The 27,701-nt window shown below is 42.9% G+C and overlaps 1 protein-coding gene across 1 annotated transcript; it reads left to right on the top strand.

The window, feature by feature from the left end:
* Nucleotides 1-4,573: 4,573 nt before the first annotated feature.
* fam8a1b (family with sequence similarity 8 member A1b) lies at nt 4,574-10,307 on the top strand. The gene is made up of 5 exons (XM_038976680.1): nt 4,574-5,066; nt 5,870-5,990; nt 6,487-6,610; nt 7,575-7,714; nt 7,938-10,307. The coding sequence occupies exons 1-5, from the start codon at nt 4,586-4,588 to the stop codon at nt 8,080-8,082; spliced, it is 1,011 nt and encodes a 336-aa protein (XP_038832608.1). The 5' UTR covers nt 4,574-4,585; the 3' UTR covers nt 8,083-10,307.
* The last annotated feature ends 17,394 nt before the right edge of the window (nt 10,308-27,701 follow it).

The following is a 27,701-nucleotide window of genomic DNA, read 5'->3' as shown; positions in this document are numbered from 1 at the left end:
ACCTATTTTGAGGACTGGTGACCAAGTAGAATGTCCAATGGACCTTTTGTCTACAATATTAAGCAAATTACATGACTGACTAGTGGGGGGAAATTATTTTTATTGTGAAGCTGCTATCACCATTCCTAAACCTAAACCACAATTGTCTGAGCAGTGGCATGGAAACTAAACCCTGGATGCCTTCATATTCGGCTTGCTGCTGCTAATTAGATATTACTGAACTTTAAAACCTGTGAGAATTTCTTTGCCCATTTAGGACTGTTCTATGCTGTAAACTTTTCAGCACCATTCAGGTGCTTCTGAATTTGATTACTGGGACAAGTGGTCTGCCCAGTGGTAGTGCTGCTGTTATGACTGCATCACTGCCATTTGGTCCAAGTGTCTCTAGGAAAGGTCCTACTTGAAAGTGATCATCTCACTTGGCTGTGTCCTAAATGGCACCCTGTTAGCTTTATAGTGCACTAGTTTTCACAAGCCTTAAGGGCCCTTGTCAACTTTGGTTCCATTTGGGATTAATAAATGCAAATGAACTTACAGTAGGACACTAATGAATCCAGAACCCATTCATCGTGGGTGGGAAATCACAAGCTTACCCAGGCTGGGTGCCAAAATTTAAAATTCTCAAACTACAAGTACAGGTGCCAAGTTGACTATTTAAAAAAATATATATATCATCGGCTTACATTCTACATAGTACTTATTCCGGTTTGTCTGTTCTGTTGTAGGCCTACCTCTGGGATAAATTAGCCCTAACAGCTGACAGGTTAGTATGTAGACCCAAGACCAGAAATTGTGACATTTCAAGACAGTTAAGTTTGTCAGAGGTTTAGATGTGCCGGTGCTCATCTGGGTAGAGTCATGTAGTCCAAAAAGTAAAGGTTATGCCATCTCCCATAAGACTGACCAATATCGCCCTACTGTTATGGGCTAACCACCAAATACAGAAATCTCCCAGAAAGATTAGTCCAAATGAGCTCATTGTCAACCGGTCCCAAAAATGTCGCATCCAATAAGAATGCACAATGCCAGAGGGAGTACTGTCCAGCCCTCTTCATAGCCTTCCAGCACCCATTAGATGATGCCTGACGCCTTATGCTGCGTACGTAACTAAGTGGGAATTTACCACATACGACTGGGGGAAAATCCATTTGAACGCCCTTCCAACTGGTAATTACTAGTGGGGAAACTATCATCCTGAGCTCCCACTTCTCCCACATGCGGACCTCCGATGTTAGATTATAGTTTACGTAGCTTGTTGGCCATTAGCCAATCAGCGTTCCTCAAGTTCAAAGCACGTGAATGCATCCAACTGGTATTTATGGCTTCACAACTGGTAACATCCCACCTCCCACTTGGTTAGGAACACAGCAATAACAGTCTCTTGTTCATGAACAGAGTAAGGCTTCACAACTGGTAACATCCCACCTCCCACTTGGTTAGGAACACAGCAATAACAGTCTCTTGTTCATGAACAGAGTAAGGCTTCACAACTGGTAACATCCCACCTCCCACTTGGTTAGGAACACAGCAATAACAGTCTCTTGTTCATGAACAGAGTAAGGCTTCACAACTGGTAACATCCCACCTCCCACTTGGTTAGGAACACAGCAATAACAGTCTCTTGTTCATGAACAGAGTAAGTTTTGAGTATTAAAGTTGTAATACCACTGGATTAGTATTGCTGTTGCTGCCTAATGGAGCTAGACTGATGAATGAATGACAAGCACCTTTTTGTATCTGGCTCTGGGTTGAGATGCAATTGTAAACCTTAACCTTCTGCATCACAAATGTCTCCCTATTCCCTGCATAGTGCACTACTTTTGACCCGGGCCTAACCTTCTGCATCACAAATGTCCCCCTATTCCCTGCATAGTGCACTACTTTTGACCAGAGCCCAATGCACTATAAAGGGAATCGGGTGTCATTTGGGATGCAGACCTTGAGAGAAGACCAACTGTCTTTTGCTTCATGGTCAGATTTTTCACACATGATCTCATGTGCTTTTTGAAACTAAGTGTTGATTTGTCATGATAGCGTCACTACAGTTGCAAGCTAGTTGGTTTTACACACACACACACACACACACACACACACACACACACACACACACACACACACACACACACACACACACACACACACACACACACACACACACACACACACACACACACACTTGATAGTTCAGTCAACACATCCGGGAGTGTTTCTTGAAAACCAAGACCAACCTATTCCTCGAACATTGTGTTTGCCAAATGTATCAACTATGCACATAACTATTGGATCAAAAAGCTCACACTGTCTTGCACATACTTTGAAACCAGCAGGGTTACAACTGAGGAGTAAATGTCATGGGGTCCCTTGGTATGCTGTTGTTAGTCAAACACAAAAGGACAATTTATATGGAATGTGATGTCCTAGGGTACGTCCCAAATGGCACCCTATTTACTATATAGTGTACTACTTGACCACAACCCTATGTGCCCCCCTATGGGTCCTGGTCATAAGTGCACTATAACGGGAATAGGGTGCCATTTGAGGCAGACGTAGTATCAGAGTGGCTGGGGGGTGTATGGGGAGGTCTAGAGGGGAGGCCAAATCCCAGTTTAAGGTCTACGTTGTGACCTCTCCTCATCTGTAACAGGCTAATTGTTGTGGATGCAAAGACTTCATCCCAAATGGCAGCCAATTCCCTATATAGTGCACTACTTTTGACTAGGGCCCATAGGGGGGTCCATAGGGCTCTGGTCAAAAGAAATGCACTAAATAGGGAATAGGGTGCCATTTAGGACACAGACACAGACTTCCAGTCCAAGCAAGTGCACCTAATTCCTTTAATTAGGGCTTTCTGGGGCAGTAGGTTGGGGCCAAATTCTCCGAAAGATTTGGGGGTTTTAGTGAATGATTATGACCATGGGTGGTGCTCCTGCAGCCTGCTCCTGCAGCAATCTGTCCTGATTAATGAAAGCTGACCTAGCCAAGTTGAATAAGACCAAGGACACACACGCACATGTACGCACACGCACGCACACACACACACATTTGCACACACTCCAATGACATTTTTGTTATTCTTTCGCTCCATTTTCCCTTTTCTTCTCCTTACTATATCCCCTGTCCACCCCTACTTAACTTACTAGTCCCCTGTCCACCCCTACTCAACTTACCAGTCCCCTGTCCACCCCTACTCAACTTACCAGTCCCCTGTCCACCCCTACTCAACTTACCAGTCCCCTGTTCACCCCTACTCAACTTACCAGTCCCCTGTCCACCCCTACTTAACTTACCAGTCCCCTGTCCACCCCTACTCAACTTACCAGTCCCCTGTCCACCCCTACTCAACTTACCAGTCCCCTGTCCACCCCTACTTAACTTACCAGTCCCCTGTCCACCCCTACTCAACTTACCAGTCCCCTGACCACCCTTATTCAACTTACCAGTCCCCTGTCCACCCCTACTCAACTTACCAGTCCCCTGTCCACCCCTACTCAACTTACCAGTCCCCTGTCCACCCCTACTCAACTTACCAGTCCCCTGTCCACCCCTACTCAACTTACCAGTCCCCTGTATCATGAGAACACATTCAGGGACTTTCTATTACAATCTGATCTGCCAAAGAACGACGGAACCCTGAGTGTCCGATTGTTCCGGCTGAATAACCACATTGTTGTTTAGGTTAAGCTTACTTAAGGCAGTTCTTTGAAAATGGCCTTGTGCCTCAGATTTTTCTTTAGACGCTGTGGTAGTGGCAGGGGTCCTTTGAACAGATTTATTTTATTTTGAGGCATCAAAGAACTGATTGGCAAGTTCTTGGAAATTACTTGGCTAAGGAATTCTGAGACGAAGGCTGTAATGTAATTGAACGTATTAACTGTTTGCTTGCTGTAAAACGTTAAGAAAAGCAGTAGTGGTGGAAATAGAGGGCATATCAGATGCATTCAATTTCACAATTCTCAAAGTGCAAAAAACACTGAGTGGCTAAATAGCCTACTATTGCTATATAAAATATACAGACAGTGGGAGATTTGCAGGACAAGGTGGTGCACACTGCACCCCCAGTCATCCATTGAATGTGTGAGATGTAAGTCATTTCAAGGATATACCAGGCCTTAATGGAACAAAGATCTCCTCTCTTTCTCTGGTCATTCTTTGGCAATGATCTGAAAACAGGATAGGTGAAAATAATATGGCTATTAGTGATGGGTTTGGAACTAAAGACCATAGTCTAATTCATTGTGATTGGAGTGAAGAACAGTCAATAATACTATCTGGTACAGAAGGCTAGTCAGTGTATTTCCAATGCTCTGCGTCTTTCACTATAAGGGTAGCAGGGCTGCGCCCTAGTGGTACATAGAAGTGCACGGTGTTAATTTCGGCCAGGCTGGGAATGGGATGACGAAACGATTTATTTAATGAAATGTTGCTGTGAGTGATTGTTTTATCATCGATATTGTTTACCTCTTTGAATACAGCTTACTCGCAAAATATTTGCAATTATTATCACAGTAATGATGTTATTCCAGAAATCGTATATTTTCTTTACGGAAATGGAAACATCCTTCCGGATGTGACGTCGGCGTTAAACATGGCTGATTTGGAGAACACAAACAGACAAGTCGATAAGAAAAACATGTCTTTTAATATTAGAGAGAAGCTAGATATCGGCGAAAATACGCCGAAATTACGTCACCAAGACACGTCGGAAAGTGGAAAGGGCACTGTCGAAACACGTACAACCTCGGAGTACTGTGAAAAGTTGCAGGGGTGGATGTGGCAGTACTACACGGCATATGTGAACTGGCAAAGTTGGCTGGCAGTGTCTTCTCCTCCGTATTTTGCACCGCAACCAGTGCAACCATTCACTGCACCTGTCTGGCCAGCGGATTTCCCTAATTTTGATGCTCAGAACTGGTACAATAATCCATTTGGACTCCCATTGTCGACGTATCCAACCGCCATCCCCGCGGCTGGAATTCCGCCTGGGGAAACGGCTGGGAGTGGTGCTGTGTCCACTTCAGTACCAGCGCAACAACAACCACAACAGAACGGCAATGCACAACGGCCAGGTAGCTATCAGACACAGATGTTGTTATTATTGTATTTGGTTAATGTGTCTAATATGATAACGCTAAATAGCTAAAGAAGTGTTTGAGATAAAGCAACATGACAGGCCTGTTACAGTGATGAATTATGAAAATAGTGCCCTCTGTTGTCTGCTAAAGTTCAAACCATAGGCTCATCTGCTATAGGCCAGGGTTGCTAAAGACTCCCAACCTAGGCATATTAACAATTTTGAAACAAGGAATTTCCTCTTGAAGGACAATAACCATCATCAATGAATGTGTTGGCGACGTTTGTGGGTCATTTGGTAGAGCATGGTGCTTGCAGCACCAGGGTTGTGGGTTTGATCCCCATGGGGGACCAGTACAGAAAATCAATATGAAAATGTTTTTACTCACGAAGATGCTTTGGATAAAAGCATCTGCTAAATCAGTGGTTCCCAAACTTTGGGTCGGCAACTTTGGTCACTCAAATATCACATGAATTCACATTAGACATGGCAAAGTGTATATAATTCCAAGAAAATGTGCTTTAAAACTGCAACATTTTCTTTGCACCACATGACAAAATGTGTAGAATTGCAGGAAATAAGCTTTAAACCTGCAAAATTCTCTCCACCAACGAGGAGTGTGAACAGTTTGTGTCATGAACATTGCTTGTGCCCATAGAAATAGACATGGCTCGTGCAGCGCAGGGGTGGCCTGGGATGTTACCCAACGCTGGAAAGGGGTTCCCGAATGGAAAGAGTTTGGTGACCCCTGGCGTCTGCTAAATGACTCAAATGTAAATGTGTTGCATGTGTTTGCAGGTCGAGAATACAGTATTCCCTCTCCTCTTCAAAGGTTCATGGCTGAAATGGTGGATTTCTTCATTCTGTTCTTCATCAAAGCAACTATTATTCTCAGCATCATGCATCTGAGTGGGATGAAGTGAGTTTAGTTTAATACAAATGTTTCTGTTCTTCTATTCCCTATAGTGCTTTCCTTTAGACCAGAGCTCTATTGGGGCCCCCCTCTATGGGCCCCCCCTCTATTGGGCCCCTGATCAAAAGTAGTGCACTACAGGGAATAGTATTTTATTTCAACATCCTAGAAATTGATATGTTTTGCACTCCATCGGTGATGGTAAAGATTAGTCCAATGCCTGCTGTGTATATAGTTATGATGGAAGAATCATTTGTAGCATGCATACCTACTGTGTATATAGTTATGATTGAAGAATCATTTTTAGCGTGCATAACTACTGTGTATATATAGTTATGATTGAAGAATCATTTGTAGCATGCATACCTGCTGTATATAGTCATGATTGAAGAATCATTTGTAGCATGCATAACTACTGTATATATTAATGAAGAATCATTTGTAGCATGCATACCTACTGTATATAGTCATGATTGAAGAATCATTTGTATTTTTCTTTCAGGGACATTTCCAAGTTTGCCATGCATTTCATTGTGGAGGAAATAGATGAAGACACGTCCATGGAAGAACTCCAGAAGATGATGCTGGTCGCCCTGGTCTACCGGATACTAGTGTGTTTCTATGAGGTCAGGTGACAAATCAAACTGCTACTATGAACAGAAATCACATAGAATGTTTTTATTTTCTGCTTAAATGTCTCTGGGCTGTGAAATGACCCTTGACTGTTTTTGTCCTGAAGTTGCAGTGTGCTGATGTTTCTGTCTTTGTCCTGAAGTTGCAGTGTGCTGATGTTTCTGTCTTTGTCCTGAAGTTGCAGTGTGCTGATGTTTCTGTCTTTGTCCTGAAGTTGCAGTGTGCTGATGTTTCTGTCTTTGTCCTGAAGTTGCAGTGTGCTGATGTTTCTGTCTTTGTCCTGAAGTTGCAGTGTGCTGATGTTTCTGTCTTTGTCCTGAAGTTGCAGTGTGCTGATGTTTCTGTCTTTGTCCTGAAGTTGCAGTGTGATGATGTTTCTGTCTTTGTCCTGAAGTTGCAGTGTGATGATGTTTCTGTCTTTGTCCTGAAGTTGCAGTGTGATGATGTTTCTGTCTTTGTCCTGAAGTTGCAGTGTGCTGATGTTTCTGTCTTTGTCCTGAAGTTGCAGTGTGCTGATGTTTCTGTCTTTGTCCTGAAGTTGCAGTGTGATGATGTTTCTGTCTTTGTCCTGAAGTTGCAGTGTGCTGATGTTTCTGTCTTTGTCCTGAAGTTGCAGTGTGCTGATGTTTCTGTCTTTGTCCTGAAGTTGCAGTGTGCTGATGTTTCTGTCTTTGTCCTGAAGTTGCAGTGAGCTGATGTTTCTGTCTTTGTCCTGAAGTTGCAGTGAGCTGATGTTTCTGTCTTTGTCCTGAAGTTGCAGTGAGCTGATGTTTCTGTCTTTGTCCTGAAGTTGCAGTGTGATGATGTTTCTGTCTTTGTCCTGAAGTTGCAGTGTGATTTGTGTTTTAACTCTTTGATATGGATTCTGTGTATTTGATCATGTTTCTCCTCTCTGTCTGCAAATACAAGTTCCCTCTGTTGATAGTACGGTTTTATTGATTGATTGTCTCCTGTCAGATTGTGTGTATCTGGGGAGCAGGGGGCGCCACTCCGGGGAAGTTTCTCATTGGTCTCAGAGTGATCAGCTGTGATTCCTCCGTCCTGGTTCAACCCAACCGGGTCCTTGTGGTGCCTGCCACTAATGTCACTCTCTCTGCGTAAGTAGTGGATCACACCAAAACCAACCCTCTCATCAATCCACGTGTTGTGAAATAATAAACCAGCTCATTTGGTTATTTGACACTTGATTTTTGAAGTGGTGATGAGGTGAAACATGACAATCTGGCCATTAGATGAAGTCTCTTGATGTTCTGCTCATCTGTTTATTGTTTCTATCATCTCCGTGACTTTCACACGTCTTGTTCCTGTGTCCCTCTTCAGATCGACAGTCCGAGCCTTGAACAAAAACTTCTCCATTGCCTTCTTGTTCCCAGCCTTCATCACGGTCTTCTTCTTCCAACACAACAGGACTGTGTATGACATGGTGGCTGGCACTATCGTTGTCAAGCGCACCGGAGCCAGATGACCATTCTGATTGGTTAAGGCCAAGCTAAAGCCTGGCTGGGACCTGGCTACTATTTTATTTGAAGAGGTACATGTTGCTCTCAACCCTGCAGTACAGAGGAGGCTGGTGAGGGGAGGACGTCTCATAATAATGGCTGGAGTGAATGGAATGGTATCAAACACATTGAAACCATAAATTCCGTTCCATCCATTACAGTGAGTCCGTCCTCCGATTGAAAGTGACACCACTACTCCAGCACTAAGGCAGCCTAGTGTCACTAGGCTATGGGGAGACAACTGAACTGGGAACCACTCTGCAAAAACGATGAGGGGAGGCGAAAGCTCTGCATAAGCCTGAAGACAGAAAATACAGTATGACATCATCAGTATCTAGGTCCCTCTCACAGCTCTTCTATATGACGTCAGAGTTTCTAGAACCATCTCTTGTTTCTCAACTACTGTACTCTGGTTGTTTTTCAGAGGAGGAATATGTTCTACCTTTTTAGATTTGTGCGATGGTAGTATGCAAATTAGCACCCGATCAGTTAGGAAGCACTGAGGAATCAACTTTTTTCAGGAGAAGTTATTAAATGTATTAATTTAATTGTCTTTGTTTTTCAAAATTAATTAAATGAAAATGTAATCTCTAGAATGAGGACGTGGAAGACGAGAGAATAGTTATTTAGTAGTTTTAGCCTATCAGCATATTGATGCAGTTTTATAATTTGGCTTATTTTAAGATATTGCTTGGTAACAATCCAACACTCCTAGAATCACAACATGCTAATGGTTTGGTTGACATTGCCCTCGCGTCTCACTGCACTATGGGTAGATTATTGTCTAATCATTATCTGGTTACAACTAGACACTTCTTTGGTTGTCATCAGACTATAAAATAGCTTTATTTTGGATCTGTTAACATAACAGAACACCTGGGCTGATTCAGTATAAACTTTCACGTGTATTATCTCAATGCTCAAGAGGATATTTATTTAACCTTTAACCTAGGCAAGTCAGTTAAGAACAAATTCTTATTTACAATGACGGCCTACCCCGGCCAAGCCCTAACACGGGCGAAGCTGGGCCCATTGCGCGCCGCCCTATGGGACTCCCAATAACGTCCGGTTGTGATACAGCCTGGAATCGAACCAGGGTCTGTAGTGACGCCTCCAGCACTGAGATGCAGTGCAATAGACCGCTGCGCCACTCAGGAGCCCCATATGATGTGTTTCAGTTGATATACTATCTGATCTAACATGGAAAAACACATTTGTTACTTCGGACTGTATTTATGTTGGGAACTTCCTTCGTAATTGAATCGCTATCTAAATTATTCCTTAAACTTTGTAACATGAAATACTTGACCAAATACCAGAAAGCTGGAGTGAGTGGCATGTTGTTCTCAGTCACTTCATTCATGCAGGCTGTGGTAAAACTGCTTAATGAACTCAACAAGTATTAAGGGGTAAGTTAATGATTGGTCTCATCTTGTTGTCTAAATGTACCCATGACCACCAAACCTGTCACCATGTCCCATTTAGCCACGGGGATGAAAACATTTTGCGTGCTTCAAGCGGACCGTATTATGATTGTGTCTGTCAGTAAATACTACTACCATATGAGGTGCCAATAGGCTTTCAATTCTGGACATTTCCCCAAAATTCACAGGTTTTCCAGAAGTCCCAGTTTGAAGATTCCCAAATTCTGAAGGGAATAAGCAAGAAATCCGGGAATACTTTAGCCAGAATTTCTGGAAAAAAACGGTGAATACCTGAGTATTGAGTCCAAATGTTTTTCAGAATTAGATGTCGGCTAACTATGATTCTAATTTCCGTTTGTTGTTTTAAGTCCAAAGTGACAGGATTGCCTCTCTTCCTAACATGTTACCTTTCCATGGTTGTCATTTTAATATATTTGCCTTGATTATAGAATATAAGTACTACAGTATTGCTATACATTTGTTAAAGTACAGTAACACTATAAAGAAAATGGCCCGGTATAAAATGTAAGTAATTCAAAAACTCTCTTAATTCAGTTGCTAGGCTACATCTAATACCATGGGATGATAGTACACTATTGATGTATTTTATTTGCAATTTTATACATTAATTTATGAAATATGTTTGTGTACTAATTATTTTCGTAAATGAGCTTGGTGTATTAGTTGGAATTGTCAGCACATTTCGTTGTTGAATTTGCACTTTTTATGGATTATAATTCACATGAATAAAACATGATTGATCATTATTTTACAGAGAATGGAATTCAAATTTCATGGAACAGTCATGGCAACAGTTCAGTTTCCTTGGCGTCTGTGTGATGATATCGATATGTACCAAAGCATTCTGTTATGAAGTGTAATCAACCCAACAATACCATGACATATTGTACTGGCAAATGGAGACCACTGGATCACTCAGGGCGTCCCGAACGGTGCAGCCTATGGGCCCTGGTCACTGAGTGAACTATCCTGGCTAAATAAATACATTGATTGGCTAGACCCCTTAGCTAGTTCTGCCATGCAACAACACACCAGTGTTGCATTATTCCAGACCGGTCTACAGTGTATTGGTCTCGACGTTGGATACGTTTTAACTTCGTCTTGACTCCACGTCGGACACTAGCTCGGTTTCCATCCAATTTACGACAGATTTTCATGCAAATATTCTAAAATCCGAATAAAGAAAACAGTAGCATTTTCCCATCAGTGGTGTTTCCACCAAACTGACTTTTTTGTATTTTTTGTATTAGTTAATTTGTATATTTAGGTTTTTTTTTACTTTTTTTTATTAATAATACAAAATTATCAACTTATATCGCTACATCAAACATGTCAAACAAAACACAGGTATAAACAAAATACTAAATAAATACAAAAAATAAAATAATAAAAAACACAAATCAAGTGCAATTGTATTCACTTGGAAAAAATCTCAATGATTCAGGAAGATGTTATTCTTTTTGTTATTCACTAGGGATAATGATGATTAACAAGATGATTCAATTCTATCAAAAATATTTGTATTTTTGGTATAGAATTCTGGAATTTTTGTTTGTGTATAAATTATTTGTCAACAAGAATTTAAAAAACGAACTTGTTGAATATAAAAATCCACTGCATGATGACGTAGTGCACACAAAATGTACATTTTCGCTTAAGTTTTCACGTACCGAATAAAAATCTTAAATTCAATGTGTTGCCATTGCGTTTTCAACTCTACGGATAGTTTTGTCACAAACACTGTTGCGCTAAATAGCAAATGTGCTACTTCTGGCCTTGGCACGTGCGCTCTAGTCAACTGTTCGAAGATACTTTGCGGGTAGTCCACATTTATGAAATTATTATGGATAAGATTGAGATTTTTTTTTTTCAAACGGCAGTCAAGCATCGATCACGTCACCAGAATCAGACCCTTGATATTTATTGGAAAGGTGCATCCTTCACCACCCAGTAAAACTGGAAAGAACCGGCATGAACACTAACGCCGTTTTTCCTAATTACTCACAGATCGATAGCGCGAGAGAACGTATTTTATGACAAACAATGTATATGGCCTCTACTATTAGCAACTGTAATTTCGTTTCTAGAAATAACCTCCAGCGTCTCCTGGAGAACCAGCTTTTTGTGAAGCAGAGAAATGTGAATTCCATCGCTTCACTGTCTCCTCCCTGCAGGAAATATTCAGATGGATTCTGATAAGGTGAGGGGCCCGTAAACTTTCCCCGGGTTTTATCGGCCCTTTCCCCATCTCAAATCCTTAGCCCCTCTGCTGTTCGTCTTCTGTTGCCCCCGCACCCTCCTTATACATCCCACTTTGCATGTGTCTAGGATTAAACCTCTGTCTCTCAGCCCTTTGTCTCCGGTGTCTGCATCTTACACTGAGCCGTGATAGGGCTTCCTTCCTTAAATGTAACATTACTGTCCTTTACTTTCATTGAAAAATACCCTCTAACTCTGTCATGCTTTTCTGAATTACCTTGATTCGCGGGGGAGGGAAGAGGGAGGGAAATAGTTTTAAAGTTACACGTTCCATTAGTAAGGAGAGACCGGGGGAAGTTGTAACATATTTAGTACTAACCTGTTTGGGTTAGTGATCATGTAGAGCGGCTCCCCATTTGCCCTCAGCATGTATATTTTCACCATTCTATATGTCTAAAGAATCCGTATGTTCTGAAATATGAACATAGATATACTGAACACTTTGAACTTATGGTGGCAATTTGAAACCATAATAAGAGGGGGGTAGGGGCAAAAGGGGTGCACTATATAGGGAATAGGGTGCCATTTAGGATTCAGACCTGTCATTTCTCAGTACTTGTGGTTTCTCTTAACAGAAAAGAATAGAGGAGCATCCAAGCATCTCCAGTTCAAGATTTTGAAGACAAATGTTTATCCTTCATAAGTCGAAGGGAGGTCGTCATTACTAATCTACTGCTAGGGCTGTGTGGCTGAGTTGATGGGGAGTAGGGCTGCGTCCCAAATGGCACTCTATATTTTTGTGCACTGCGGTTGACCACGGCCCATAGCATTGGGGCGCCCTGGTTAAAAGTAGTGCACTAAATGGGGAATAGGGTGCCCATTTGGGATGTAGCTACAAGACGCTATGCCCTAATTGATCTGAGGACAGTGAATGCTGTGGGACCGAGTCAAGCCTGGACGAGGCTCCAGATATGGAGATATTTTTTATTTATTAGCCAGTTTAAAATAGATATTGATGTTCTGTCAGTGATGGTGCACCATTTTGATTGTTCAATTATGAATAAATGTATTGGAAAATGTGTGTGTTTGGCCGGGACCTGTTATTTTTCCCTCCATAAATTGTCTGTCAGACACGCAGTAGGGAGAGGGAGATCTGCCTCTCTATTCCGTTGTAGAAATCTACAGTGTATTCCAAGAGAAGGACAGATGAGAAAGCCGTTGAGGGTGTGTCCCCAAAATGGCACCATGTTCCCTTGTCTGGCTACCCATCGCATCGTTTCTTCTGCACGATGAGTCTGGATTTGCCTCCCTCCCTGACGATTTTCTGGAATGCGTACACATTCTGACCGTTCTGATTGGTCCCAGAAAACTAATGGGTTGGGCAAGAGGCGGCCCTACATGATATCAACTTTGATACTCTGACTGGTTAGAGACGATCCAATCGCTGATGAACGCCCCTCATTTTGAAGTCCCACAAACGACTTCTAGGGTGGCAGTCTCAGACTGTATGTAGTGAACGATAGAGCAGAGGAGTTACATTGAGAGTGAGTCATCAGGAACCATATTTCCTACATAGCACACTACCTGTGACCATAGCCCTATAGGAATAGGTCACCATTTGGGACGCGTTCTAGGTTTGGTTAAGATATGAAGACAAGCAGTTTTCTGTCCACGAGAGAGATGAAATGAATGTCAGCTCTGCTTCATCTATTTATCTCCCTGTTTTCATTATAATAAATGGCCTAGTGCATAGGGTAATAAGCAAGGGCAGACAGACAAAGTAGAGAGTTGTTTTTCTGTGGTACTGCTAATGGCTTCGTCTGGAGAGGTGCTTGTCCACCTCTGACTGGCCCAGGCTAACTGCCGCTCCAGTGTTCCACTTTATCACTGATTGGAACCAAGCAGCAAAACAGATCTGCCCGGCAACAGTTCAATGTTTATTAAACAACTTAACCCCACAATGTTCTAGAAGCCTTTTCGGGCCAATCAGTCATTTCCCCACTATGACTGATTGGTATGCAGTATGCCCCCCCCCCACCCTATATAGTGCATTACTTTGACCAGGATCCTATTACATGGATAGGGGTCTGTGGATTTTGATGAATTTGGTCACTTCCCAAATGTTAAGTAAACTTAACAGAAGTAATGATATGATTGCTATCTCATATCTCCCTTGTCACTGTTTTACTGTTGTCATGGTTATGGTCTGGGTGTTCCACCCCTTACTCCAAATATAGTGCAGCCTTCCTACATGCTAATGTCATTTTACTGCCACTGGAATCCCACTTGTACAATACAATGGATTGTGTTGTGTGTTGTATGCTGGGTTGTAATGTGCTGCGTTGAACACTGCCCTCTGTTGTGTGAATCCGGTACTGCAACTAGAGACTACATTGAAGGGCCTCTCACTGATTCACATACCCCAAATGGCCCCCTATATTTCTGGGTAATGTTCATGATGCTGTTGACATTAACAAGAGCCCCAGGACCAGTGGAAACGAAATAGCCCCATAACATCAAAGATCCACCACCATATTTTACAGTAGGTATGGGTATTCTTTTCTGCATATCGTCGCTGTGATGAAAACCAATTTACTTTTATTTTTGTATTATTCTTTTTTTTACATGTATTGAAAGCAGTGGGTTTGGTGTTGAAAAACAGAAGCTTCTGCAGAAAAGTACCTCATACCTACAGTAAAATATGGTGGTGGATCTGTGATGTTATGGCGCTATTTAGCTTCCACTGGTCCTGGGGCCCTATAAGGTCAACGACATCACAAACTTTACCAAGTACCAGGACATTTTAGCCCAAAATGTTTTTTGCCTCTGCAAGGAGGCTGACACTTGGCCACAAGTAGATCTTCCAGCAAGATAATAACCCCAAGCAAGCATTCATCAAAATCCACAAAGAAGTGGTTAGCCTAATTGACCACAAAATCAACATTTTGCAATGGCCATCTGTCTCTGGAATTGAACCCCATTGAAAACCTGTGGTTTGACTTAAAGAGGGCAGTCCATAAGCACAGACGAAGGGTATCAAGGATCTGGAAAGATAATGTGTGGAGGAATGGTCTTAGATTCCTCCCAAAAGGTTTTCCAATCTCATAAAATATTTTAGAAAAAGTCTCCCATAAGTGTTCAATTGGGTTGAGACCTGGTGACTGAGACGGCCATGGCATATGGTTTACATAGTTTTCATGCTCATCATATTATTTAGTGACCACTCGTGCCATGTGGATGTGGGCGTTGTCATCCAATGGGTGCATAGCCATGGTAGTAAAATAATGGCCTGAGTGACAGAGTGAGGGTTTTGCATAGGCGCTTTGAGTTTTTGTTGTAGGACTAGAAAAAAATGCCTGGAATGTATAAGAACTTCATTAACCGGTTCCCATGCTTTTAAAGTAATGGTTCTGTTCCGGAACAGTATGGATCACTTTCATTCCAGGTTCTATTTCTGTTCCTTGAAAAATGTTGTTCTGTTCCCTGAACAGGTTCCAACCCCTGGTGTTAATTGCTTAATTAACTCAGGAACCCCACCTGTGTGGAAGCACATGCTTTCAATATACATTGAATCTCTCATGTACTCAAGTGTTTCCATATGAGAATTGGTTTAAGCTTAGGAAAAGGGTTATCTAAAATTGTCACAGACGTGACTCAATTTTTATTTTTTTATTTTTTTTAACTTTAGCTGTACTCAATCTAGCCACAACTGCAGGATGGGATTCTGGTTCACTGGAAGTTAAAATGTTTTCTGACTAACTGATTAATAATGTCCCAAATACCCCACTATCTAATCCCTTTTATAATCCACTACTTGTATCCAGGGCCCTGGGCAAAACTCTCTAAGATCAGGAGTCAAATCGGTCTTCTTTCCAACAACTCACAATGTTCATACTAGATTTAACACAAGTCATTGTGTTTGCTCAACCGGGGTGGGGTGGGGGGGGACTCTTGAGTGACAACCTGTAATTCTGTTGAAATTGGTTATCAAATCGCTAGTTCCAGGGAGATGGGGCCCCATAGACAATAGTAAAGTGTGATATGGTGTAAAAAGCTGTTAACAAAAAGGAAATGAATACACACTTTTTTTAAACAGTCTCTTACGCAAAACTATTTGTAGTTTTATACCCTGTTTATTCAGAGCACGGGGAAGAAAACCCATCACTTCCTCTTACCACCGTAGATAGGGCATGGAATGGAGAGATCATTCTTCTTGAACACGTTGTATTTACATGCCTTTTGGTCAAACTCCTTCATGCAATCATCAGGAAATCTTGTGGGCTCAGAATACCTGCAATCAAACAATCAGCATCAGCAAATACTTTGGTAGAAAATGTATGGACTTTCACTCACTCATTCTCAAATCAAATTTATACAACAGGTGTAGACCTTACCGTGAAATGCTTACTTAGAAACCCTTAACCAACAATGCAGTTTTAAGAAAATAAGAGTTAACGAAATGTTTACTAAATAAACTAAAGTTAAAAAAGTAACATAATAAAATAACAGGGGGTACCGGTACCGAGTCAATGTGCGGGGGTACAGGTTAGTCGAGGTAATTGAGGTAACTCCCTCATTCTATTGTTAAACCACTGAGCTAGAGATGGTAACAATGAGCACTGTGAGGGTTATATGGACCAGTGTGGTGGTACAGGCTGGGAAGGCTGAGGGTTATATGGACCAGTGTGGTGGTACAGACTGGGAAGGCTGAGGGTTATATGGACCAGTGTGGTGGTACAGGCTGGGAAGGCTGAGGGTTATATGGGCCAGTGTGGTGGTACAGGCTGGGAAGGCTGAGGGTTATATGGACCAGTGTGGTGGTACAGACTGGCAAGGCTGAGTGTTATATGGACCAGTGTGGTAGTACAGGCTGGGAAGGCTGAGGGTTATATGGACCAGTGTGGTAGGTACAGGCTGGGAAGGCTGAGGGTTATTTAGACCAGTGTGGTGGTACAGGCTGGGAAGGCTGAGGGTTATTTGGACCAGTGTGGTGGTACAGACTGGGAAGGCTGAGGGTTATATGGACCAGTGTGGTGGTACAGACTGGGAAGGCTGAGGGTTATATGGACCAGTGTGGTGGTACAGACTGGGAAGGCTGAGGGTTATATGGACCAGTGTGGTGGTACAGACTGGGGAGGCTGAGGGTTATATGGACCAGTGTGGTAGGTACAGGCTGGGAAGGCTGAGGGTTATGGACCAGTGTGGTGGTACAGGCTGGGTAGGCTGAGGGTTATATGGACCAGTGTGGTGGTACAGGCTGGGTAGGCTGAGGGTTATATGGACCAGTGTGGTAGGTACAGGCTGGGAAGGCTGAGGGTTATATGGACCAGTGTGGTGGAAGGCTGAGGGTTATATGGACCAGTGTGGTGGTACAGGCTGGGAAGGCTGAGGGTTATATGGACCAGTGTGGTGAAAGGCTGAGGGTTATATGGACCAGTGTGGTGGTACAGGCTGGGAAGGCTGAGGGTTATATGGACCAGTGTGGTGGTACAGGCTGGGAAGGCTGAGGGTTATATGGACCAGTGTGGTGGTACAGACTGGCAAGGCTGAGTGTTATATGGACCAGTGTGGTAGTACAGGCTGGGAAGGCTGAGGGTTATATGGACCAGTGTGGTGGTACAGGCTGGGAAGGCTGAGGGTTATTTGGACCAGTGTGTTGGTACAGGCTGGGAAGGCTGAGGGTTATATGGACCAGTGTGGTGTTCCAGGCTGGGAAGGCTGAGGGTTATATGGACCAGTGTGGTGGTACAGACTGGGAAGGCTGAGGGTTATATGGACCAGTGTGGTAGGTACAGGCTGGGAAGGCTGAGGGTTATGGACCAGTGTGGTGGTACAGGCTGGGTAGGCTGAGGGTTATATGGACCAGTGTGGTGGTACAGGCTGGGTAGGCTGAGGGTTATATGGACCAGTGTGGTAGGTACAGGCTGGGAAGGCTGAGGGTTAAATGGACCAGTGTGGTGGAAGGCTGAGGGTTATATGGACCAGTGTGGTGGTACAGGCTGGGAAGGCTGAGGGTTATATGGACCAGTGTGGTGAAAGGCTGAGGGTTATATGGACCAGTGTGGTGGTACAGGCTGGGAAGGCTGAGGGTTATATGGACCAGTGTGGTGGTACAGGCTGGGAAGGCTGAGGGTTATATGGACCAGTGTGGTGGTACAGACTGGCAAGGCTGAGTGTTATATGGACCAGTGTGGTAGTACAGGCTGGGAAGGCTGAGGGTTATATGGACCAGTGTGGTGGTACAGGCTGGGAAGGCTGAGGGTTATTTGGACCAGTGTGGTGGTACAGGCTGGGAAGGCTGAGGGTTATATGGACCAGTGTGGTGGTACAGGCTGGGAAGGCTGAGGGTTATATGGACCAGTGTGGTGGTACAGGCTGGGAAGGCTGAGGGTTAATTGGACCAGTGTGGTGGTACAGGCTGGGAAGGCTGAGGGTTATATGGACCAGTGTGGTGGTACAGGCTGGGAAGGCTGAGGGTTATATGGACCAGTGTGGTGGTACAAGCTGGGAAGGCTGAGGGTTATATGGACCAGTGTGGTAGGTACAAGCTGGGAAGGCTGAGGGTTATATGGACCAGTGTGGTGGTACAGGCTGGGAAGGCTGAGGGTTATATGGACCAGTGTGGTGTTCCAGGCTGGGAAGGCTGAGGGTTATATGGACCAGTGTGGTGGTACAGACTGGGAAGGCTGAGGGTTATATGGACCAGTGTGGTGGTACAGGCTGGGAAGGCTGAGTGTTATATGTACCAGTGTGGTGGAAGGCTGAGGGTTATTTGGACCAGTGTGGTAGTACAGGCTGGGAAGGCTGAGTGTTATATGTACCAGTGTGGTGGAAGGCTGAGGGTTATATGGACCAGTGTGGTGGTACAGACAGGGAAGGCTGAGGGTTATATGGACCAGTGTGGTGGTACAGGCTGGGAAGGCTGAGGGTTATATGGACCAGTGTGGTGGTACAGGCTGGGAAGGCTGAGGGTTAAATGGACCAGTGTGGTAGTACAGGCTGGGAAGGCTGAGGGTTATATGGACCAGTGTGGTGGTACAGGCTGGGAAGGCTGAGGGTTATATGGACCAGTGTGGTGGTACAGACTGGGAAGGCTGAGGGTTATATGGACCAGTGTGGTAGTACAGGCTGGGAAGGCTGAGGGTTATATGGACCAGTGTGGTGGTACAGACTGGGAAGGCTGAGGGTTATATGGACCAGTGTGGTGGTACAGGCTGGGAAGGCTGAGGGTTATATGGACCAGTGTGGTGGTACAGGCTGGGAAGGCTGAGGGTTATATGGACCAGTGTGGTGGTACAGGCTGGGAAGGCTGAGGGTTATATGGACCAGTGTGGTGGTACAGGCTGGGAAGGCTGAGGGTTATATGGACTAGTGTGGTGGTACAGGCTGGGAAGGCTGAGGGTTATATGGACCAGTGTGGTAGGTACAGGCTGGGAAGGCTGAGGGTTATATGGACCAGTGTGGTGGTACAGGCTGGGAAGGCTGAGGGTTATATGGACCAGTGTGGTGGTACAGGCTGGGAAGGCTGAGGGTTATATGGACCAGTGTGGTGGTACAGTCTGGGAAGGCTGAGGGTTATATGGACCAGTGTGGTGGTACAGGCTGGGAAGGCTGAGTGTTATATGGACCAGTGTGGTAGGTACAGGCTGGGAAGGCTGAGGGTTATATGGACCAGTGTGGTGGTACAGGCTGGGAAGGCTGAGGGTTATATGGACCAGTGTGGTGGTACAGGCTGGGAAGGCTGAGTGTTATATGGACCAGTGTGGTGGAAGGCTGAGGGTTATATGGACCAGTGTGGTGGTACAGGCTGGGAAGGCTGAGGGTTATATGGACCAGTGTGGTGGAAGGCTGAGGGTTATATGGACCAGTGTGGTGGTACAGGCTGGGAAGGCTGAGGGTTATATGGACCAGTGTGGTAGGTACAGGCTGGGAAGGCTGAGGGTTATATGGACCAGTGTGATGGTACAGGCTGGGAAGGCTGAGGGTTATATGGACCAGTGTGGTAGGTACAGACTGAGAAGGCCGAGGGTTAAATGGACCAGTGTGGTGGTACAGGCTGGGAAGGCTGAGGGTTATATGGACCAGTGTGGTGGTACAGGCTGGGAAGGCTGAGGGTTATATGGACCAGTGTGGTGGTACAGGCTGGGAAGGCTGAGGGTTATATGGACCAGTGTGGTAGGTACAGACTGGGAAGGCTGAGGGTTATATGGACCAGACATTTAGTGGGTGCTAGAATAAAAGCTGTGTATTGTACTCACACCTGGCAGCATGACATGTCCCTGTTGGCTTGACAATAGCACTTCATGCAACCACTGGTTCTCCAGCGGGACCCGATATCATGCCACGTCCCATCCTTGTCGTAAAGACACTGCCTCGTGCCTAAACAATAAAACATACATATTTGTTGTGATGTCATGCCACGTTCAAGAAACATCAGTCCATAACAATATGAAATGAGGTTAAAGGTCATGTGGAGGACCACTGAAATATAACCCTAATATCACATCATAATATTTCTATAAGAAGGGTTCTTTTTTTTGGTTATTAAATATATTTGTGTTTTGTGTACTTGTGTGTACTTGTGTGTGTGTGTGTGTGTGTGTGTGTGTGTGTGTGTGTGTGTGTGTGTGTGTGTGTGTGTGTGTGTGTGTGTGTGTGTGTTTGTGTGTGTGTAGGTTTGTTAACAGCTGGTTATCTTTGTCCTTTACCTGGTTTAGCTGGTTCAATCCAGCAGCCAGCATGGAAAAGAGGCAGCAGTGCACACAGGGTTACAGCTACAGCCAAGGACCTCTTCCCAGGGAGAAAGAAGTGACACATTTCAACATTTGGCGCTAGTGGGTCATTGACCCTACTCTAGATCTCTAGGTAACACATTTACCTTTCAGTATGTTGTTCCAATGTTACTTTCCTATTATGTCATTTAAAATGTCCAATATTTATTACGTCCATATTATGACGAACAAAATATCAATCACATGAAAATGAAAACCACATTACTTACAGCGCATTCGGAAAGTTCTTCAGACCCCATTCCCTTTTTCCACATTTTGTTACGTTACAGCCTTATTCTGAAATGGATTCAATCGTTTCCCGCCCCTCATCAGTCTAAACACAATACCCCATAATGACAAAGCAAAAAGAGGTTTATACATTTTTGAAATTCATAAAAAAACAAAAACAGAAACACTTTATTTACATAAGTATTCAGCTCAGGTGCATCCTGTTTCCATTGATCATCCTTGAGATGTTTCTACAATTTGATTGGAGTCCACCTGTGGTAAATTTTATTGTTTGGACATGATTTGAAAAGGCACACACCTGTCTATATAAGGTCCACAGTTGACAGTGCATGTCAGAGCAAAATTCAAGCCATGAGGTGGAAGGAATTGTCCGTAAGAGCTCTGAAACAGGATTGTGTCGAGACACAGATCTGGGGAAGGGTACCAAAAATGTTTTGCAGCATTGAAGGTCCCCAAGGACACCATGGCCTCCATCATTCTTAAATGAAAGAAGTTTGAAACAAACTACCAAGACTCTTCCTAGATATGGCTGCCCTGCCAAACTGAGCAATTGGGGGAGAAGGTCACTGGTCAGGGAGGTGACCAAGAACCCTGTGGTCACTCTGACAGAGCTCCAGAGTTCCTCTGTGGAGATGGTTGTCCTTCTGGAAGGTTCTCCCATCTCTGCAGCACTCCACCAATCAGGCCTTTATGGTAGAGTGGCCAGACAGAAGCCACACCTAGGTAAAAGGCATATGACAGCCCGCTTGGAGTTTGCCAAAAGGTACAGAGAGATCTTTTATGAAAACCTGCTCCAGAGCACTCAGGAACTCAGACTGGGGCGAAAGTTAACCTTTTCAACAGGACAACAACCCTAAACACACAGCCAAGACAACACAGGAGTGGCTTCGGCACAAGTCTCTGAATGTTCTTGAGTGGCCCAGCCAGAGCCCGGACTTGAACCTGATCAAACATCTCTGTAGAGACCGGAAAATAGCTGTGCAGCGATGCTGCCAATCCAACCTGGCCGAGCTTGAGAGGATCTGCAGAGAAGAATGGGAAAAACTCCCCAAGTACAGTTGTGCCAAGCTTGTAGAGTCATATCCAAGAAGACTTGAGGTTGTAATCGCTGCCAAAAGTTCTTCAATAAAGTACTGCAAAAAGGCCTGAATACTTATTTTAATGTGATATTGAAGTGTTCATTTTTTCTTCGTTTTTTTCCAAACATTTCTAAAAACCTGTTTTTGCTTTGTTATTATGGGATATTGTATGTAGATTGATGAGAAAAACAACAATTTAATACATTTTTGAATAAGGCTGTACTGTAACAAATGTGGAAAAAGTAAAAGGGTCTGGAATACTTTCCAAATGCACTGTATGTGTAAATTAAAAATATTCTAATAACTCAAGGCACCTAACATGCAAAATTTGAAAAAATGTACCATGATTCATAGGAATGTAGACCTGATTCAAAGGTAGATTCTGTAGGTTCTGTTCAAATGGAGAGAGAGCGCGTGAGAGAGAGTCAGAGAGAGAGAGAAGTATCAGTTATGTTGTTGTCTGAAGAGCTTTAACAGAGACTCTGAGTGGTGGATGTTTTAGACAGCAGCAGACAGATTCTAGCGGTGTAATGTCCAGGAGGCACATAGGCAAAAGTTAAGTGTGATATGGTGTTATAAAAAGAAAATAAATGAAAACTTTTATAAGTTTTGAACGCAATGCTGTTCCTTCCCTGGTAGGGTGGCAACATGATGACGATATTGTTGAGGAGGATGATGATGATGCATTCATAATAGTGATGGTCCCTGGTCAAAAGTAGTGCACTATAAATGGAATAGGGTGCCATTTGAGGCGTATATTGCACCTTCAAGCCTTGTCCTTTACCTTCTCTTGAAGAAGTAGAGATTAGAATTTTTCCCCCATTGTAGCTCTCAATGAAACAGATCCTGACATAAAGGAACAGAATGTCAGTCTTCAACAGTTCTCCAGTCAGTGGTCTGTGGTATTCCTCCACTCTGAACAAATCTCTCCTCCTCTTCCTCTGGTGCCATAGACTGCACTCTGGATGAAGATGTTGTGAGTAAGCAGCAACCTTGTATTTTCGGCTGAATGGAGAGCGTCTTGGCTCCCAAACACATGGAAAAGACATTCATATGTAGAACCTGGGCCTCTCAGGCTTGAATCCAGGCACATGCATACTGTTCCTTCTTGACTACTACTCATTGGATATAAGACTGGATTTGTTTATCCAGGTCAAACACAACCAAAGGTAAGATGGACAGAATCCACATCTGTAGTGTGGGGCTGTAACGTGTACGCAGGCAGTCAGGAAGCAGGTGGCTGAAGGTGAGTTTAATAGACATGAAGAAAATACAAAACAGGAGAAGAGTACTGAACGTAACCAAAACCAATACTGCCTGATGACTGAGGCTTACTGAGGGTTATAATGAAGGGAGAGTAATCAGGGTGGTGATGGTTGCCAGGTGTGCAAAATGTGGGATGCCAGGACCAGTGGTTAGTAGACCGGTGATGTCGAGCACCGGAGGAAGGGAGCAAGAGTTAGTGTGACGGCTGCAATGTTCTTTCTCACTGGTGACAGACTGTGTGTCCCAAATGGCACCTGGGCCAAGAAACACAACCTGATGAGTCCAAATTTGAGATTTTTGGTTCCAACCACCATGTCTTTGTGAGACGCAGAGTAGGTGAATGGATGATCTCATGTGTGGTTCCCACCGTGAAGCATGGATGAAGGGGTGTGATGGTGTGGGGTGCTTTGCTGGTGACACTGTCTGTGATTTATTTAGAATTAAAGGCACACTTAACCAGCATGGCTACCACAGCATTCTGCAGCGATACGCCATACCATCTGATTTGCGCTTAGTGGGAATATCATTTGTTTTTCAACAGGACAATGACCCAACACACCTCCAGGCCGTGTAAGGGCTATTTTACCAAGAAGGAGTGATGGAGTGCTACATCAGATGACCTGGCCTCCACAATCACCAGACCTCAACCCAATTGAGATGGTTTGGGATGAGTTGGACCGCAGAGTGAAGGAAAAGCAGCCAAAAAATGTTCAGCATATGTGGGAACTCCTTCAAGACTGTTGGAAAAGCATTCCACGTGAAGCTGGTTGAGAGAATGCCAAGAGTGTGCAAAGCTGTCATCAAGGCAAAGGGTGGCTACTTTGAAGAGTCTCAAATATAAAATGTAACACTTTTTGGGCTACTATTTTGGGCTAATATTTCATCGTTTTGATGTCTTCACTATTATTCTACAATGTAGAAAATTGTAAGAATAAAGAAAAACCATTGAATGAGTAGGTGTGTCCAAACTTTTGACTGGTACTGTATATGTATGTATATTTTTTTACTGCTCTAGGGATTTAATTATTGTTTGGATAACCTTATTTATTATTATGTATTGATTTTTATATTTTAATTGTTTCACTCTTTATGCGATGCGCACTGCAGAGAACACCGGAGACAAAATTATCACTGAATTGTCACAGTGAATTGTTGTAATGTTTGTTTATCTGTCAATTAATCCCATACGGGAAGGGTTGCCAACTGGCGATGTGACACGAAAATAACATTTCATTCATTCATTCATTCACTACTCCATAATTCACATTATACAGGCCTTCCTGAGGTTGAAATCGCTGCTCACGTCTACATCAGTTCAGCCTACAAAATAATTCCCTATTTCTAGAGAACAAAACTGCTGTTCCTCACGCCATAGCTTGACACCTGATAGTCTATGATGTGACAGGATTGGTCTTACTATTGCATCACCAGTATTACAAGTATTCACCAAAACCAGTTTCCCAGCAATATGACCTTAAGACCACCCTTTTATTATGCTGAATTGATTGGGTCAAGGCGAATGTTTCAATCAAATCGCTCCAACCTCAGAATATTCAGCTTATTCTTTATTCCCCAGGGTTCTATTCATTATTTTATACTCCCCAGGGTTCTAATCATTATTCTACATTCCCCAATCATTATTCTACATTCTATGCATTATTCATTATTCCCCAGGGTTCTTATCGTTATTCTATATTCCCCAGTGTTCTATTAATTATTCTATATTCCCCAGGGTTCTTATCTTTATTCTATATTCCCCAGGGTTCTATTAATTATTCTATATTCCCCAGGGTTCTATTAATTATTCTATATTCCCCAGGGTTCTATTAATTAGTCTATATTCCCCAGGGTTCTTATCTTTATTCTATATTCCCCAGGGTTCTATTCATTATTCTATATTCCCCAGGGTTCTATTAATTATTCTATATTCCCCAGGGTTCTTATCTTTATTCTATATTCCCCAGGGTTCTATTAATTATTCTATATTCCCCAGGTTTTTATTAATTATTCTATATTCCCCAGGGTTCTATTCGTTATTTTATATTCCCCAGGGTTCTATTGATTAATCTATATTCCCCAGGGTTCTATTGATTAATCTATATTCCCCAGGGTTCTATTCCCTTGTTCTATATTCCCCAGGGTTCTATTCATTATTCTATATTCCCCAGGTTTCTATTCATGAATCTATATTCCTCAGGGTTCTATTCATTATTCTATATTCCCCAGGGTTCTATATTCGTAATTCTATATTCCCCAGGGTTCTATTGATTAATCTATATTCCCCAGGGTTCTATTGATGAATCTATATTCCCCAGGGTTCTATTCATTAATCTATATTCCCCAGGGTTCTATCCATTATTCCATATTCCCCAGGGTTCTATTCATTATTCTATATTCCCCAGGGTTCTATTCTATATTCCCCAGGGTTCTATTCATTATTCCATGTTCCCCAGGGTTCTATTCATGATTCTATATTCCCCAGGGTTCTATTCTATATTCCCCAGGTTTCTATTCATGATTCTATATTCCCCAGGGTTCTATTCATTATTATATATTCCCCAGGGTTCTATTCATTATTATATATTCCCCAGGGTTCTATTCATTAGTATATATTCCCCAGGGTTCTATTCATTATTATATATTCCCCAGGGTTCTATTCATTATTCTATATTCCCCAAGGTTCTATTCATTATTATATATTCACCAGGGTTCTATTCTATATTCCCCAGGGTTCTATTCATTATTATATATTCCCCAGGGTTCTATTCATTATTATATATTCCCCAGGGTTCTATTCATTATTATATATTCCCCAGGGTTCTATTCATTATTCTATATTCCCCAAGGTTCTATTCATTATTATATATTCCCCAGGGTTCTATTCTATATTCCCCAGGGTTCTATTCATTATTATATATTCCCCAGGGTTCTATTCATTATTATATATTCCCCAGGGTTCTATTCTATATTCCCCAGGGTTCTATTCATTATTATATATTCCCCAGGGTTCTATTCATTATTATATATTCCCCAGGGTTCTATTCATTATTATATATTCCCCAGGGTTCTATTCATTATTCTATATTCCCCAAGGTTCTATTCATTATTATATATTCCCCAGGGTTCTATTCTATATTCCCCAGGGTTCTATTCATTATTATATATTCCCCAGGGTTCTATTCATTATTATATATTCCCCAGGGTTCTATTCATTATTATATATTCCCCAGGGTTCTATTCATTATTCTATATTCCCCAAGGTTCTATTCATTATTATATATTCCCCAGGGTTCTATTCTATATTCCCCAGGGTTCTATTCATTATTATATATTCCCCAGGGTTCTATTCATTATTATATATTCCCCAGGGTTCTATTCTATATTCCCCAGGGTTCTATTCATTATTATATATTCCCCAGGGTTCTATTCATTATTATATATTCCCCAGGGTTCTATTCATTATTATATATTCCCCAGGGTTCTATTCATTATTCTATATTCCCCAAGGTTCTATTCATTATTATATATTCCCCAGGGTTCTATTCTATATTCCCCAGGGTTCTATTCATTATTATATATTCCCCAGGGTTCTATTCATTATTATATATTCCCCAGGGTTCTATTCATTATTATATATTCCCCAGGGTTCTATTCATTATTCTATATTCCCCAAGGTTCTATTCATTATTATATATTCCCCAGGGTTCTATTCTATATTCCCCAGGGTTCTATTCATTATTATATATTCCCCAGGGTTCTATTCATTATTATATATTCCCCAGGGTTCTATTCTATATTCCCCAGGGTTCTATTCATTATTATATATTCCCCAGGGTTCTATTCATTATTATATATTCCCCAGTGGTGTGTGTGGTACAACACCAAAATGTATTTTTGTTTCTGCTGCTTGAAACTCAGGTGGTGGGGTGGGATCAGTGACACCTTCCCAATGGATCTGAGCTGGCCCTGGTCAAAAGTAGTGCACTATATAGGGAATAGCGTGCTATTTGGGAGACAACCCTGCTATTTTCATTAACTGCTGAATTCCCCAGCTTAGTCTCAATGGGCTCTATGAGCATGGCGGTGTCATGCTACAGCACCACTGAGGGCAGAGCCGCAGAGCCACCACATCTTTCTTAATGGAGTGGGAAGAACTGTGGCGCTGCCCTGTTGCCATGGCAGCAAGCACTGCTCTTGTTGGCATTTTCCCCAGCTACTGTTGACTGGCTTGCTGTTCCTTCAGAAAGCTCCCTTCCACGACACAGAGACCGCTCTGCTCTGCTCTCGGAGGGAGCACAGTGAAGCTTACCTTCTTCTCTGATGTAGTGACACTTCAGATGTTTCCCAATTGGCACCCTATTCCTTATAGGCCCCTGGTCAAAAGTAGTGCGCTATGGGCCCTGGTCAAAAGTAGTGCGCTATGGGCCCTGGTCAAAAGTAGTGCACTATAAAGGGAATAGGGTGCCATTTGGAACGAAGACTCACTCTTAATCCCACTGCTGACACCAATGTCTGAATCACATTACTACTAACTAATACAAGGCGCTGCCCAATAACCACCTCTCATCTATCTGCT

This window comes from Salvelinus namaycush, chromosome 37 (assembly GCF_016432855.1).
Source record: "Salvelinus namaycush isolate Seneca chromosome 37, SaNama_1.0, whole genome shotgun sequence".
In the NCBI taxonomy this organism is placed as follows: domain Eukaryota; kingdom Metazoa; phylum Chordata; class Actinopteri; order Salmoniformes; family Salmonidae; genus Salvelinus; species Salvelinus namaycush.
The sequence above is the reverse complement of the archived record's forward strand: the minus strand, read 5'-3'. Positions and strand labels throughout refer to the sequence as shown.

Bases quoted from the DNA above. Each gene is read 5' to 3' on its own strand.
- fam8a1b (XM_038976680.1), top strand. From the start codon at position 4,586: ATGGCTGATTTGGAGAACACAAACAGACAAGTCGATAAGAAAAACATG. The intron at 5,991-6,486 runs GTGAGTTTAGTT...TTTTTCTTTCAG, and splicing joins ATGCATCTGAGTGGGATGAA to GGACATTTCCAAGTTTGCCA. The intron at 6,611-7,574 runs GTCAGGTGACAA...GTCTCCTGTCAG, and splicing joins TACTAGTGTGTTTCTATGAG to ATTGTGTGTATCTGGGGAGC.